The sequence below is a fragment of the Danio rerio genome, chromosome 24 (genome assembly GCF_052040795.2).
Source record: "Danio rerio strain M-AB ecotype USA chromosome 24, GRCz13ab, whole genome shotgun sequence".
Lineage (NCBI taxonomy): Eukaryota > Metazoa > Chordata > Actinopteri > Cypriniformes > Danionidae > Danio > Danio rerio.
The window spans coordinates 37552501-37570066 of record NC_141044.1 but is presented as its reverse complement, the minus strand read 5'-3'; the positions used below and the strand labels follow the sequence as shown (position 1 = coordinate 37570066).

General features: G+C 37.3%; 1 protein-coding gene across 1 annotated transcript in view; it reads left to right on the top strand.

Annotated features, from left to right (window-relative positions):
* agap3 (ArfGAP with GTPase domain, ankyrin repeat and PH domain 3) overlaps positions 1-17566 on the top strand; it is a gene marked incomplete in the record, with an annotated part of 350962 nt that overhangs the window by 277297 nt on the left and 56099 nt on the right. Inside the window, 1 exon segment of the mRNA NM_001440741.1 lies at positions 1105-1266. Within this exon segment, the coding sequence (NP_001427670.1) occupies positions 1105-1266 (162 nt within the window).

Sequence of the window (17566 nt, the reverse complement as noted above, 5' to 3'; positions counted from 1 at the left end):
AATGATAGTAGCAATGTCATTTTCCGATTTCTGTGATTGATCAGGCTAATTCGGACTCCAAAAACAGCCTCACTGTTAATTACAGGCAAAACTAAGGCTTAAATTTCCAACTGCTGTGCATCAACTGGGACTCCGTTCTTAGTTGTATAAAGCAAACAGTCGAGCAAATGTAAAGGTAACAATGATTATAATAACCAGCTCACGCGTGCCTCACATCTGCTACTCGTACTGTATCAGAGTCGCACAAGTCTGTTGTATCACAAACTGTGCATGCTGTCTTTGTGTGAACACTTTAAAATATCCGCACAGTTGTCCAAATTAACGTCTTGTGAGCGTTTTATAACTGACGCGCGTATATATATATATATATTTTTTTTTTATATAATATAATAATATGTGTCTTATTATTTTTTTTTTAAATGCAGACAGGTTCAAAGCTCCTTCTACTATTCCCTTATTTTAGTACATCATTGATTTGACTTTTTACTTGTGTATGAAGAAGGTAGGCGAGTTTGGAGTATAAAAAATTGTGTTGGGTTAAAAAAAGATGTGGGCGGCACAGCAAGTAGTCCCCTGGTTTAAGTCTCAGCTGGGCCAGTTGGCATTTCAGTGTGGAGTTTGCATGTGTTGGCGTGGGTTTCCTCCAGGTGCTCCAGTTTCCCCCACAGTCCAAAGACCTGCACCATAAGTGAAGTGGATGAGCTAAATTGGCCGTAGTGAATGAGGGTGTGTATGAATATGAGAGTTTATGGGTGTTCCCCAGTGCTGGGTTGCGGCTGGAAGGGCAGCCGTTGTGTAAAACATATGCTGGAATAGTTGGCGGTTCATTCCGTTGTGACAATCCCTGATAAATAAGCAACTGAGCTGAAGGAATATTAATTTTCTCTCTCTCTCTCTCTCTCCCTCTCTTTCTCTCTCTCTCTCTCTCTCATGGATATGAACTCAAGTGTCTTAATAACAAGCTTAACCATTTTTAAGAAATCGACCTTGTTTAGAAAGCATACGAGGTGTCAAACTCTGAAGACTAGTGTGAGCTGTTTCTGTGAATGGCCACAGGTGAAAGACTCTGTTGACTGAACTGCATTTCTCTTTTCTTTCCTCCAGCCAATGGCGTGTCGGATCCTCTTAGCTCCGCCTCTGGCATGAGCAGCGCCACCAGTCCCAAACTCGAGCCTCCACCATCACCTCACGCCAACCGCAAGAAACATCGGCGGAAAAAGAGCACGGGCATCACCAAACCAGACAGCCTTTCTGCAGGGAGTGAAGGTAAACAGACTAAAAATATGTCCCGTAATGGCGTGCGTCTTCCACATTCCCACCGGTTAAAAAAAATCACTACAGATTCTGGCCATCAGTAACCGTTCCAGGGGATGTTTTATTGACCAGACACACAAAAGTCCAATTGGCCTGTGGCGAATATCATCTCTTTCGGAGTCTTTTGTTCTGTGCCACGCGCAGCAGAGATGATGTGTCATCAACACAGTGCCACTTTGGTTTTATTGCCCATCCCAATGACAAATACAGTCTCCTAATTGGTTGTTATAGAGGAAACAAAAGCACTTCCCTCTGGCTATTCTGTTGCCAATAGCTGAAATCCATCAAGTAGACGGACGCTGTCCATCAATGACGGTGTCAGAGGCTCTTCCCATTAAAACTGTTGTTTTTGCAGGATGATCATAAATCAATTAACAGTCACTGTGCTTCTTTTAGGGCACACAATAATACAGTGATCAATTAGGGGGGTGTGTTTATTAATTGTTATTTTTAAAGTGATATTGTGTCCCGTTAAACCCAACAAAAACACATCACAGAAGCATCTCTTCAGAGTCTAGAAGCATTGACTCTATGATGAAGCTTATTACACTCCAGTAATGATTTTTGCTGCTTGTTCAAGCTACTTATTTAAAATGAGTTGACGCAACACAATTCTTGAGATTTTTTTGGGACAGCTTAACTGTTTTATGTTCCAACCACTTAAATTAGTCAAGGTAACTTAATCGATTTGTGTTGCGACAGCGGGAATGAATTGTGTGGAGCCCTGCATTATTTTTAGTGCACACTGAAAAGAATGATTAATTGGATTTCCTTTTTTTTTTAAGCACGTGATTGCAAGGAATTGACATTGGCTAAACTTAAATGAAAAAATTACATTTAGTAATTTTCAACTTAATTTGTTTGTTTAAATTCAGCCTATTTGAACAGTTAGCAACCAGTTACATCCAATAAATATTGTTTTTCAGTGCAAAATGACCTAATTATTCAAGTTAAGAAAGCAAAAATTATCCCTGTATAGATTTTGTTGTTGTTGTTGTTGTTGTTGTATTGTTACTTCGCTTGCTTATAAGACAAGAGTATAGTATCATATCCTCTCTCTCTCTCTCTCTCTCTTTCTCTCTCTCTCTCTCTCTCTCTCTCTCTCTCTCTCTCAATTATTAGCCCCTCTGTTTATTTTTCCCCCATTTTCTGTTTAACAGAGAGAAGATTTTTTTCAACTCATTCCTAAACATAATAGTTTTAATAACTCATTTCTAATAACTGATTTATTTTATCTTTGCCATGATGACAGTAAATAATATTTTACTAGATATTTTTCAAGACACTTCTATACAGCTTAAAGTGACATTTAAAGGCTTGCCTAGGTTAGTTAGGTTAACTAGGCAGGTTAGGGTAATTAGGCAGAACAATTGTTCTGTAGACTATTGAAAAAAAATTTAGCTTGAAGGAGCTAATAATTTTGTCCCTAAAATGCTATTTAAAAAATGAAAAACTGCTTTTATTCTAGCTGAAATAAAACAAATAAGACTTTTTCGAGAGAAAAAAATATTATCAGACATACTGTGAAAATGTCCTTGCTCTGTTAAACATCATTTGGAAAATATTTAAAAAAATGATAAAAAATTTAAGGGGGCTAATAATTCTGACTTCAACTGTATATATATATATATATATATATATATATATATATATATATATATATATATATATATATCGCTGTGAATGCAAATGTGAACTTGATTCTATATCAGTTTGGGTTTGTGGCGAATGCCTAATCATTGTACTTTTTGATATGAGGGTGGGAGTAAAATGTCATGTGAATTTAAAGCGCCAAACGACACAATTAGGATCAAAGTCTAAAAGAGGCCGTTTCAAAGAGTTCTAAAACATTATTTGTGTGTTATTTTGAGGTGAAACCTCACATACACACTCTACACTACCTGACAAAAGTCTTGTCGCCTATCCAAGTTTTAGTAACAACTAATCATAACTTGACTTCTAGATGATCATTTGATATCAGAAGTGGCTTATATGAAAGGCAAAGGCCTCTAGATTACGCTTATTTTACCAAAATATAATATGATCATGCCTTGATTTGTAATTATTTAATTGCACAGTAAGGTCTGACTTTGCTTGTACAAAAGTCTTGTCACTTAACAGAAATAATGTCCAGTATAGAATATAAAGTCATGGTGCAGTGGAAACAGAATTAATATTGTGTGCGACTCCCATGAGCTTGGCCGACTGCATCCATACATCTCTGCAATGACTCAGATAGCTTATTAACTCTGCGCGCTCTCTTTATGTGAATACTTTAAAATGTCCACACAGTTGTCCAAATTAGCGTCTTGTGAGGGTTTTATAGCTGAAGCGCGTCCGTACAGGAAGATCTAGCGAGACTCTGTGGTGTTTCAGTAGTGAACAGCTGTTCACTGTTCCTGTCAGCGAACTCCAATAATGTCTAGCAACAAACCAAACCGCCTTCAGATCGATGTGTTTCAACAGATTTAGAGGGTTTTTACTGTCTTTTATATTAAGGGTTAGGTTGTTTTTTTAATGGATATAAATCAATAGATGAATAGAAGTCAGTCTAATTCAAAGCAGTTGTGAAGGATAACTAAACAATTCTGGAGCTTTGAACCTGTCATTGCGTTTATATATAATATAAAATATAATAATATAATACAAAATATAATATATATATATATATATATATATATATATATATATATATATATATATATATATATATATATATATATATTATATTTTATATTATATTTAAATATATATATACATACATACAGGCACAATGTTTCAGGTTTTTTTTTGTATAAAATGATGTAGAAAAATAAGAGAATAATAGAAGGCAAAATAAATGTTTTGCTAATAAATAAAGCTTTAAAATAAGCATTTTCTCTAGACAATCAGTTCAGGCCTTCAAAGAATGTTTGGAGAAAATGTGGACCTTTAAGTGAAAAAGGTTGAGAACCCCTTAAATATGCAACACAAATGTCTTGATACCTCAGACTGTTGATGTTGCCATCCAGTCTGCAGATCTCTTGCACACCCCCATACTGAATGTAACCCCAAACCATGATTTTTCCTGCACCAAACTTGACTGATTTCTGTGAGAAGCTTGGGTCCATGCGGGTTCCAATAGGTCTTTTGCAGTATTTGTGATGATTGGGATGCAGTTCAACAGATGATTGATCTGAAAAATCTGCCACTTTTCCAAATGATCAACTAGAAGTCGAGTTATTATCTGTTTATTTGTTGCTCTTACAACTGGGATCAACAAAGACTTTTATCAGGTAGTGTATGGACATCAGAGACTCCTTTTACATCTTGTAACCGAAAAATCTTAACCGAAAAATTGTGAAACACCCATCAAAATCAAAATCACACGTCTATGATCAAGCATTAAATGTCTTAAAGTGGTACATAAGAGCGATTAACTTACAAAAACTGCTCACAAACTGCGAGTATTGCTTTTCTACGTCCATTAAGGCATTTCAAATGTGGCCGTGATCAAGTTTAATTGTGTTTTTACATGAGCTAAAACAGCCTCAAATGATCCAGCTCCACCGTTGTGACTATTTTATTGGTTTTAAATGCGTATGAATGACATTAACAGCTCAAGGGATCGCAGTCATGGTCATTTCCCATCAGAACCAGTTAAAGACGCCGGTTCTGTCTCATTACGCATAACTTAATTGACAGTTCCTCAAGAATACGAGCTCTAGCTTCTGATTTCTGGAGCCACGTTTGGTCATCCGGCAGAATAACTAACAGTGGTGTGTTTTGTGTGAACTTCCATTATGAGCGTTGGCGTCTTTGCTTCGGTACAGTGTGAAAGGTTCTATTAGTGTGCGCTTGTCTGTTCTAGTGAGTGCATGCAGAATACAGACATATTGCTTAAGTATGAGAATCACTCACATGGAGCCGCTTGGATCCGATGAAGGCAGAAGAGTAGGAGAGACGGGGAGGGGGGGGGGGCGCTCAGATCCTTGAATAAATTGCTATCAGTTTATCTCATTTACGGGGCAATCAAAAGCGGCGAATGCTGGCAGAAATCGAATTTTAGCTGTTGTGAAGCATCATAAATCAAACGTGCTGTCGCTCTCTAAGAAGGTGAGGTAACTTTTTTTTTTGTGTGTGCTCTGGTTCATGAGCGAACGTCTCTGAGAAGTGTCTGGAAGAGTTTTTATTTTACAGGGCTGATTCACAAATAATCAGAGGTAATTTAGGCTTTTTGTGTTGGAGGTCATTGTATTTCAATGTTAGTCCTAAGCAGTGTTTCTCAACCACGTTGACAATGCCACTTTCTTAGTGATCGTCTGATAATTTGTCTTGTCCCTTCAACAGAGATTGGCTCATCTGTTTTTGAGGGGAGGGGCTTAGTCTATTAGGGTGTACTCACACTATGTACCCCACAGTATGCCTGTCTCCCCCGATGGCCCGCACTCACATTACATTTGGGCCTGAGCACGCTTACGTCATCGATAATGCGCTGTTCAGTTTAGCGCTCTCGCTCAGCACAGTGGAGTTTTCTTTAGTAATATTGTTTTAGTCGTTTGATATGCAGTGACATGCAGTCAAATATTTCGCCGAACAGATCAGCCACTTTTGACGCTTATAAACAACCATAAAGTCCTCGTGCTGCAGGAATTAGGAGGTTTGCTGAAGGTGCAGCTGTCGTGCAGTGAGGGGTTTGCATCTTCAATAATATACGACAGTCTGCATTCATTGAATGATTAATAAATTCATATGAAACAGTCCTGTAAAAGTTGTGTCTTGTCTTCAGTTTTGGGCTCAGACGAGACGCGACTTTCATGGGACTGCTTCATATGGATTTATTAAGACCAAATGAACCGTGCTCTGGCACACCTCTTCCAATCGGGTCAGGGCCGGCCAACTGAACTGTGCCTGAGCCCTATTTAGAGCACTCACACTTCTCAAACGATTCGGGATACGGGCCTGAGCACGGTTCAAATAGCATAGTGTGAGTACGCCCCTAAGTTGTTTGGCTTAAGGGCTAAATGAAGTAAACGTGAGCTTTAAGTAGTTGGTGAATCAGATCTTTCGAATTGGTTCTTCTGATTCCCTTTTTAGACCTTTATTTTGAGTTCAGTTGGACAGCTAACAGGTCTTTAATTCTCTCCATTCGAATGGCTTCAGTGGAGCATCTCGTTCCTGCTGGATGTACGACGGTGTAATGAACATCTCAGGGGTTTAAAGATGATCCAGGGTTCCCTGCGAGTCGACTGACAGCTGCTTTAATGCCTTTAGTGCTCCTGTACAGTAAAGAGATCTGCTCTGCCAGACTGAAGATTGATTAATCTGCTATTCCACAGGAAACATGTGCTACGAGCAAATCTGGATGTTTTTTTTATTTGTACTTTAAAAAGACCTGCATTCGCATTGCACAACTGATTTCTTATTATATTGCAATGAACATAATATATAACATCAAACTAGATTAAATGGAACTCTTTATAGTGTGGATTGCAAATTGTGTATATTTTAGATCATTACTGGATATAACTTAGAATAGCTGAAAAAATAAATACATGAATAGGTAAAAAATTACTTATTATTATTAACATTTATTAGTATTAACAATTATTATTTTTTTATATTTAAATTACAGATTTACATTCATCTGGTTTTTAGACATATGATTACATTTAATATATTTTGTGGCAAAAAAATCTATTCTGCTAGTCTGGTATCAGACATCTAAACATACACTACCTGACAAAAGTCTTGTCGCCTATCCAAGTTTTAGGAACAACAAATGATAAATTAGCTTCTAGTTGATCGTTTGGTACCAGAACTGAAAGGCAAGGGCCTCTAGATCACGCTTATTTCACCTAAATAAAATACGATCATGCCTTGATTTATAATTATTTCATTAGGAGAGTAAGGTCTGATATAGAATATAATGGTATAATGTATAGTATAGAATATAAAGTCATGCTGAAGTGGAGAAAGAATTAATATTGTGTATGACTCCCATGAGCCTGGAGGACTGCATCCACACATCTCTGCGATGACGCAAATTACTTATTAATAAAGTCATCTGGAATGGAAAAGAAAGTGTTCTTGCAGGACTCCTAGAGTTAATCAAGAGTCTTTGCATTCATCTTCAATCTTACCCCAGACATGCTCAATAATGCTCATATCTTGTGACTGGGCTGGACAACCCTGGAGCACCTTGACCTTCTTTGCTTTCAGGATCTTTGATGTGGAGGCTGAAGTATGAGAAGGAGCGCTATCCTGCTGAAGAATTTGCCCTCTCTTGTGGTTTGTAACGTAATGGGCAGCACAAATGTCTTGATAGCTCAGGCTGTTGATATAGATCTCTCGCACACCCCTATACTGAATGTAACCCCAAACCATGATTTTTCCTTCACCAAACTTGACTGATTTATCTAAGAATCTTGAGTCCATGTTGGTTCCATCAGGTCTTCTGCAGTATTTGTGTAGATTGGGAGGCAATTCAATAGATTCAATGAATCAGTGTGTGTGTGTGTGTGTGTGTGTGTGTGTGTGTGTGTGTGTGTGTGTGTGTGTGTGTGTGAGTGTGTGAGTGTGTGAGTGTGTGAGTGTGTGTGTGTGTGTGTGTGTGTGTGTGTGTGTGTGTCCGTAAGGGATGCTGTTGTTTAGACTGAGTCTATGTGTGTGTCGGTTTACACTGCGTGTGTGTGTGGTTGTGTCAGTATGTATGTTGATTGGTAACAAGTGTTGTTATTTAATTATTAGTGTGTGCGTGTGTGTGTGTGTGTGATTGTGTATCTGTGTGTCTATCTGTCTGCCGACAAGGAGTCTTATTGTTTACAGTGTGTATGTGTGTAAAGAATGTTATTGTTTGCACTGAGTGTGTGTTTCTTTCTGTCTGTATGTAAGGAGTGTTACTATTTACAATGTGTGTGCATGTGTGTGTGTGTGCGTGTATGCCTGTGAGTGATGTTATTGTTTACACTTAGTGTGTGTGTCTTTCTGTATGTCTTCAAGGGGTGTTATTATTTACACTTTGTGTGTGTGTGTGTGTGTGTGTGTGTGTGTGTGTGTGTGTGTGTGTGTGTTTGTAAGTGTAAGTGTTGTTGTTAATACAATGAGTGTGTGAGCATGTTTGTCTGTCTGTAAGGATGGTTATTGTTTACACTTTGTGTGTGTGTGTGTGTGTGTGTGTGTGTGTGTGTGTGTGTGTGTGTGCGTGCGTGCGTGCGTGCGTGCGTGCGTGTGTGTTTGTGTGGTTATATGTCTGTCCGTCTGTCTCTAAGGGGTGTTATTGTTTACACTGTGACAGTGTGTGTGCATGTGCGTTTGTCCCGTATCCCCCCAGGCCCATGTCAGTAATGTGCGCGTGCTGATTGCTCTAATACAGGTTAGGAATATTGCCTTTAATGATGTGTAAAATGAGCAAACGCGGCGGCTGACATTTACAGATGGCACAGGCAGGTCTGGTTCCTCCCAGCTGCCCGCTGATTCTTACACACCAGCCAGCATCTCTATAGTCCCGGGCCGGAGTGCAGTGCAGTGCTGCTGGTGCTGGGCTGTAGACAGTAGAGTTTGTAAGGCAGCACACACACAGCTCGTCCCAGCGGCGGTGGCGCTGTGCTGTTGATGGATCTGTGCTGATGTGGACGCTGCTCTGACAGAATAGCAATCGGGTCACTGGCAGCTCCAGATGTGGCAGAGGAGCAGCGCTGGTGACCCAGAGGAAAACGTCTGTCCCTACTATTGGTTGTCAGAATTAAAGGGTCACGAAACACCAGAACACATTTTAAGAGCTGTTGACAGTCGTATATGTGTCCCACACTGCTAAAAACACTATTAGGACACCTATATTTCACTAAAGTGTAAATTGGTTGTTTCTGCGTTATTACAAGCAAATTCGTACTTCCGGTTTGAAACGAATTTTTGTAGCTGCGTCACGGTCATGACATAATAGCCTGTATTACAGCGTGCAGACTGGACGTCTGTACCAGAGTGTGTCTTATTACATCTTACAGTGTGATGCATTAATGCATGAGTAAGGCTTGGTTCAAACCAATCAGCGCGCTCTATTGTGCAACTTCATGAATATTCATTACTGTCACAGTGTTTAGACGACAGAGTTGTGTTGGCAAAACAAGCGTGAAGTGTTGCTTTTATAGTTTGCTGCAGTTAAGTTTTGTTTTCATTTTCTCTCTGTGAGAGCGCAGCTGGAGTCACGTGTGGATTAACAGTGTACGCGACACTCAACAACAATAACTTACGTGTCTAAGGAGGATTATTGTTTACCTGAGAGCTGTTCTCATCTGCAAACACTGAGATCCGGATTCGCTTGTAGTCTTCTCTTAATAAAGACGCGGCTCTAGTTGCTGGTGATTGTCCTGTCTCTACGTTTTTGGTAAGCGAGCGTCCAGTGCTCTTTGTTTATTCAGTGTGTTCGTATCGAACTAAGTTAACTATTGCACCGAGTGCAAACATGTTAGCACCACAACCAAACTTTAACCTCGTGTAGGATTTTTACCGCATTTTGTGACCGGAATAACACACGCGGCTTTCTGACGCTACCTGCTGTGTGCATCTAAGTTTCCGGGAAATGTGGAGGGTTTTTTTCCTCTCATTCACCGAGCGGTATCAAACATTGCATGAAAAATACACGCTTAGAGCAGTTCCTCGAATCAAATATCTCTTTTGTCGGGAGGGGCATGAATGAATTCCCTGAATGAAAGAGCCAAACTGCAGTTAAAGTCCAACATTTAATCATTTGGCAAATAATTTGACTACAGATGTCCATGTAGGTTAAACACCATCACTTTCTCCTGTTTGTGTGTGTTTTGACTCTGAAACTAGCGCGTGTCCAAATAGACACTCCCACACCATCCAACTTTTCTTCCTCCGAAACTCCCCCCTAAACAGAGCTGGACACGCCCACTTTTCTGATTTTTTCCAAAGTAGAGGTGTGAAAACACCCTGCTGAAACGAGGGGGTTTCATGGCCTTAGTTTGGTAAAACATTGGTATAGGCCACAATCCTTGCTTTACGCTTAAGGCTGATTTATACTTCTCTGAGTCAAGCGCACGCGTATGCTACGGCGCAGCCTAAGCATTGACGCATAGCCCTACGCCGTGGCCGACGGCTTCGCTGACGTGCACCTCTCAAAAAACGTATCTACACATCGCACCGACGCGTAGCACAAGCTGTAATTGGTCGGCTTGATATCGCTGACCGAGAGCCGCGCGAGTGGCGCGATCCAATTGAAGGAGCTCCAGATGGAAAGTTTTATTTTGTGTTTACCTCATAGTTAAAGTTGTTTCACGTCCGACGGTTCCTGCCTCAAAATGAGCGAGTTTGAGCCACTTGTACATCCAGGAAGTGTTCAGCAAATCAAAACAGCAGTGAAGAAACTCGACACAGAGACACATTAACACCCCACTGCCAACTAGCGTTTTGGAATTGTTAATGCAGACCAACAGAGATAGTATACAGACCAACAGAGGAGTATAAATGCACTTGCGTTGCATGTGCCATGGGCATGCGCCCTGGGTCACTTGACACAGAAGTAGTGACGCAAGCTTTATTTCACGCGGCTGCCATTTTATAACACGAAAGCGAGGCTGTGGTGGGAAAAAACCCAGAAGTATTGGATCAGCACTTTAAACATTGCAGTAACATGCTGTGGACTACAAACCTCCAGCTGTTACTACGATTTCAAAGTGCAGATATGGTGTAAACATCACTAATATCATTCAGTTGTGTTTAATTTAAACAATTAAAGGCAGATTAGCCATCAAACAACATCACGATCTCTTTAAGAGCAATATGCTTAATTGTCCTAGGAGGTGGGTAGTAACGAATTACATATACTTCGTTACATTTACTTGCGTAAAACTGTTGGGTAACGTGTACTTTTTGAGTACATTTAAAAATGTTTACTTTTACTCTTACTCAAGTAAATTATTAGAAAAAAATCTTTATTCTTATCTACATTTGGCAGCGTTCCTCCGTTACTGTCAAATGATAATAAATATGATTCATATGACTTGTTTGCAAATCGTGAGGTGCCACACTGAGAGGTTTCTATGTTGGAATAATGGCTGAAGTTAAAAAAATTGTGTGAGTTTATACTGCGGTCAAGCCATGGCCATCTGCGTATGTGAGAAGGACGGTCACGCTGTCTGTGTAGTGAGTTTATCAGACCATGTTTTCACTCCAAGATGTCAACAAGAATAGTTTGAAAACGCTTTACATCGAACTGACATTGCAACATATACATGAGTTACAGCTCCAACCTAATAAAACACGTCCCAATTTGAACCTTATTAATGATACCTATGGGTCAACCAAAGAAACTGCTGTATAATGGAATACCTGATTACCTGTTACACTGTTAAACATTAAAAATATCACATTTAAACACTATTTTTATGTAAAAAAAAAAAAAAATTGAAGTGTTATATGTTTAATGGTTAACAGTGTGTTAATGACTTGTATGTAGAATTATTAGTCCACCTCTATATTCTCCCCAATTTTTATTTAACAGAAAGATTTTATCAACACATTTCTATAGTTTTAATAACTAATATTTAATGGCTGATTTCTTTTATCTTATGCCATGATGACAGCACATAATATTTGACTAGATATTTTTCAAGACACTAGTATGCAGCTTAAAGTGACATTAAAAGGCTCAACTGCAGTAAGTTAATTCAGCAAGTTAGAGTTAAAATGGTTTTAAAAACATTAAAAACTGATTTTATTTAAGTCGATATAAAACAAATAAGACTTTTACCAGAAGAAAAAATATAAGAAGTACTGTGAAGAATGTCTTGCTCTGGTAAACATCATTTGGGAAATATATGAAAAGAAAAAAATTCACAGGAGGGCAAATTATTTTGATTATATTATTTTTTATTATATTTCATCAAATACTTTTTTACTCTCACTCGAGTAACTTTTAAGATTTTACTTTTACTTGAGTATAAATTTCTGCAAGTACTTGTACTTTTACTTGAGTATACATTTTGGATACTTTACCCACCTCTGAGTGTCCTTCTAAGCTTCAGCTCATGGCACCAGGTGAACACTGTGATGACGCACGCTACCCTGCTTCAGCCTATGTAAAGTGAGCAATAAAACAATGCAGTCCTCTGTAGCACACCCTCATGTTGTCTGTAATAGTGTTGTCCCGGTACTGACATTTTAAAAACTTCCATTTCCCGCTAACCTTTAAGCGCCACTTAGCGCATTCTTAAACAGCTGATTTGTCATAGTATTCAACAGAAATGACTGTGTTTGGAAGGGCATCAGTTCACCACACTTCACGTTGTGAAGTTGGCGGTTCATTCCGCAGTGGTGACCCCGGATTAATAAAGGGAGTAAGCCGAAACGAAATGAAATCTTTGCCAGCACTTTTGATGATCTTTACATAAATGATTTTACTTAAAAAAAAAAATTTAATCTTCTACAAGCAGATGAAATTTCAGATCATTTTTTTTCTAAAAGTAGTTTTCAAGTATTTTCAAGTTATATTACATTTACATTTAGTCATTTAGCTGACGCTTTTATCCAAAGCGGCTTACAAATAAGGTCAAGGAAGCAATTTACACAACTATGTAGACTATTTAAGAGCAACAATGAGTAAGTGCTATAGGCAAGTGTCAGGTCTGTACAGTCTAAGAAGGAAAGTATTAGTAATATTTTAGTAATTTTTATTTTTTATTTTTTGTAAAATTTTAGTAATTTTTTTTTTTTTTTTTTGAGTACAGTTAGTGGTATATCCAAAGAGGCAATTGCATATTAGGAAGTGAAGTGGAGACTAAATAGTTGAGTTTTTTAGTCGTTTCTTGAAAACAGCGAAAACAGCAAGTGACTGATATATATAGTATATAATAGGGTGGCACGGTGGCTCAGTGGTCGCTGTGGCGTAATATGCGAAGGTGATGTGACGCTCTGCACATGTAGCGAAACCATAGAGCGAAACTAAAGACAGCAAAATGGGAAAATGTAAGGTGAAAAACAAGTTTAAACAGTGGCTGAAGCCTGTCACTGAAAACAACCGCGTAATTCATTCTCTCAAGCTTTGTTTCTTCCGAGCTTATCTGAGTTGTTTTGCAGGGTTGTGCTCCATTGATCTATTTAACTACAACTGATTATTAACAACTGTTTATCAAGCTAAAAGTTTTGATACTGATTAGAAGTTGAAGTGGCGATGAGGTCTTAAATAAATTTATTAGCCTTCTGATGCAATATTTATTTGGATTAAGGATATTTAACGGATTAAAGACATGTTCACAATATTTTCTATATATATTATATATCTATATATTTCTTATTTGTTTTATTTCGGCTAGCAGTTTACATTTTTTTTAAAAACCATTTTAAGGTCAATATTATTAGCCTCCTTAAGCAATATTTTTTTAACTCTCTACAGAACAAACCATTGTTATATAGTGACTTACTTAATTATCTTATCTTGCCTAGTTAACCTAATTAAGTGTTTAAATCTCTAAAACCGTGTGTATGTTTTTTTCTAACAATGGTAGGGTAAGTGTAGTACCAGATGTATTTGTATCAGGGGAAAGATTACAAGTTGTATCTGAGTACAAGTACCTTGGAGTTTTAATAGATTCAAAACTATCATTTCAGTCTCAGGTTAAAAAGGTTTGTAACCGGGTCAGATTCAGTTTAGCGAATTTTAGATTTATTTGTGATCAGATGTCATGTGAGGCTGCCCTAATCTATTATCACTCCATGATCATTTCTCACATCACTTATTGTTTAACCACTTGGTCCCAAGCCAGCATCACTACTCTGAAGCCACTTGAATCTTTATACAAACAATCCATAAAAACCCTTGGTAAGAAATCAGTTCGATATCACCATTGTTTAATATTAAAGAAATACAACCTGCTTAGTTGGGAAAATTTAATTAAATATGTACATATCTGTTTAATGTTTAAGACTTTACATAACCCGACTTCACCAATAAATCAGTTTGTAAATATTAGAACGACTGCTCACCGAATTACTAGAGGAGGTGACAGAGAGGACTGCATTATTCCTCTGAAAAAAAAGGAAATTCAGTCAAGCTGTTTTTTCAGGGAGAGCTACTAGGGAATGGAACTCCATCCCACCAACAATTAGAAGATCATGCACTTTTCGTTCTTTTCAGTCTCATGTTAAAAATTGGTTATTGACAAATCAGCATTGTCAGCATTAGTACTGTATTCTTGACACATGTGTACTGTTGTCTTAGGCTTTTTGTCCTCTGCTGCCATCAGTCTGTTCTTTTTTTTCTTTTCTTTTCTTTACTTTTTTAACTGTATTTTTTATATGAAAGTGTATTTAATGTTTAATGTTGTGCTTCTATTTTAGGTGTGACTTTTTAACATTTAACAAAAACATTACTTGTTTTCTTTAACATCTCTACGGATGAAAAATAGCCATTCTTGGCTAATTCTGGCACATTTTACAGTAACGTTTATTAATGTGCATTGACCCTGTAAACAAATAAACTAAAAAAAAATAAAAAATAAAAAATGTCACTTTAAGCTAAATAGAATAAGCATCTTGAAAAATGTCTAGTAAAATATTATGCACTGTCATTTTGACAAAGACAAAAGAGATCAGTTATTAGAAATGAATTATTGAAACAATTACGTTAAAAATGTGTTAAAAAATACTCTCTATTACAAAAGAATTGGTTAAAATGTTAAAGAAATGTACTGGTAGGCTAAACAGTTTGACTATAAAAACATTTCTCAGTAATGCTTGTAGTTTTTTTTTGCTACATGTTTGTAGAAATAAATGCAGTCTTGGTGACCGGAAACATCTCTAAATATTCCTAACGCTGAACCTATGAATATAGTGTATACGTTAAAATAACTCCCACTCTTGAAAGTAAACGCAGTTGAGCAGAATCCTGAATGGAGGATGGCGAGCGATACAGAGCGGCTGTGCTTTTTTAGCAGTTATGCTGCTTTTATTGTGGCGTATTAATTAAGGCAGGTTGTTTGTGGCCTCTCCGCCTGCAGTCGCTCAGATTGGATTTTAACTGGATGTGTTGAGGCAGAACCTGCTCTGCTTCGTCTCATTACTGCTCGTTTCTGAGCGCCGCTGCCTGATTGGGAGATTCGCTTATTGCTAGATAAAATGCTTTTTTCCCTCTTTCGTATAATCTAGTGCATGTTCACTTTTGTTTTCCTACACTAGCAGTTTGTGACCCGCTAGGTTTGTTACTTTAAAAATGGGAGTTAAGTCAGCAATGCATAAGAATAATAATGATAGATTATGAGGGGCTGTTGAATTATTGAGTGTATACAGCCCTGGTCAGATCACACGAATGTCATGATTTCGGCACAATTTCCTTGACGTAGGGTGTTGTCAGTATTTATAAACCACTAATAGGCATTGTGACACAAGATTAAATCATTTTTTCTTGTTTATTGTGCACTGAAAAAAAAAAATCTGTAATTTTACAGTTTATGTCCTTCAGCTGGGGTGCCGAAAAAAAAAATGTTAAAAAACGGCCGTTAAATTACAGAAATATACAGTAAAATATCGAATATTAAATTACAGAAATTTCCTTAAATTTCAATTTCTGATAAATTTTTATTTAATTAAATATCCGTTATTTAATGATAAAGTTCTGTAATTTAAGTGCTGTTATTTTACAGGGTTTTTTCCATAATTTCTCTGTTATATCAGTGGGGGCTGCCATTAATGCGCTGGTCAGGTAATCATTTTTACTTATTTTATTTACTTTCTTTTTACTTACTCGAAATTTACTTACTTATCTTATTTACTTATGGGGGTGATAAGATCATTCATTAGTTATGCAAACTTTACCTACCTTTTCTAAAATATTACGGTGTTTTAAGCAATTTTTATAGCACAAATATGCAGACATCTCTATTCTTACCATGAGTTTCTGAGTTCTTTCATCCTTCCAACAGAGTTTGTCATTTAATAGTGAAATTTTAATATAGGTTTCTCGGAAAATGTCAATATTTCACTTTAATTTTATTTAGATTAATATTTTTTTAAAGGGATATTCCAGAGTGTATTTTTGTAAAGACACATCCACATCTCCAGGAAGTGTCTCTGTTATAACAGACTGTTTTATGCTGATTTATTTGCTTTCTGATTAGCCAACATAGCTTGGTTCACATCAAACATGGAATTCAAAATGAACCAAATAAATCTTAAGATGAATCACAGTGCATTTTGGAGTTTTTCTTTTATTATTTCAGCAAATAGGGTTGTAAAAAATATTTGTTGTACTCTCCCATTCACTGCACTCTTAAGTTTACCCAGCTATGACATCTTCCGCTAGTGAGAAACCAGGATATGTGAAAAGGGTCAATCGTGCTTGCCTTGTTTACTGTTGGTTGGTAGGTTACCGATACTACAGCCATCCACAACAGCTTGATGGAAATGCACCTAAATGACAAATTTTTTTGTGTAAAAAAGAGTCACTTCACCTTAGCTAAACTAGCTAAGGCTCTTTCTAAGGCTTTCTCAGTCTCAGCAGTCTCAGAATTGAGAAAAATATTACAACGGATGTCAAACTCAGTTCCTGGATGGCTGCAGCCCTGCACAGTTTAGTTCCAACTCTAATTAAACGCAACTGATCAAGCTAATTGAGTCCTTCAGGCTTGTTTGAAACCTACAGGTAAGTGTGTTGGAGCAGGGTTGGAACTAAACTGTGCAGGGCTGCGGCCTTCCAGGAATTGAGTTTGACATCCCTGTATTACAACAAACAAACATTCATTGATAAACGTTTCACAGTGGAATAAAAATCATTTGGTGTAAACATTTGCACAGGATGGTTTAACCGAGATACAGAGTTAATATTACAGGTACTAATATTTAAACTAAAACAATGAAACATGCCTGAAAATAAAAATATTTAGAATATTATTATTATTATTATTATTATTATTATTTATTGTTGTTGTTGTTGTTTTTTCCTTAGTACATGACAGAGTAATACAAACACATAAAACCAGAACATATACAGTGGGTAAAACAAAATAAATAAATAAATAAATAGGCGGAAAAGATTGTTTTATTTTTTATCGTTGATATATTACCAAAATTACCAACAACAGTGCCACTTAGTGAGTTCATCTTAGCTTTTATTGTCTGTGGTTTCAGGCTGCTGATATAAAAAAATATATATATATTTTTTATAATTTCATATTGCAATGACCTGTTGTGCTGGATAATTTATCAGCTGGCCAGTCAACAGAGTAATTGTGTGTGTGCGCATGTGTGTGTGTTCACTGAA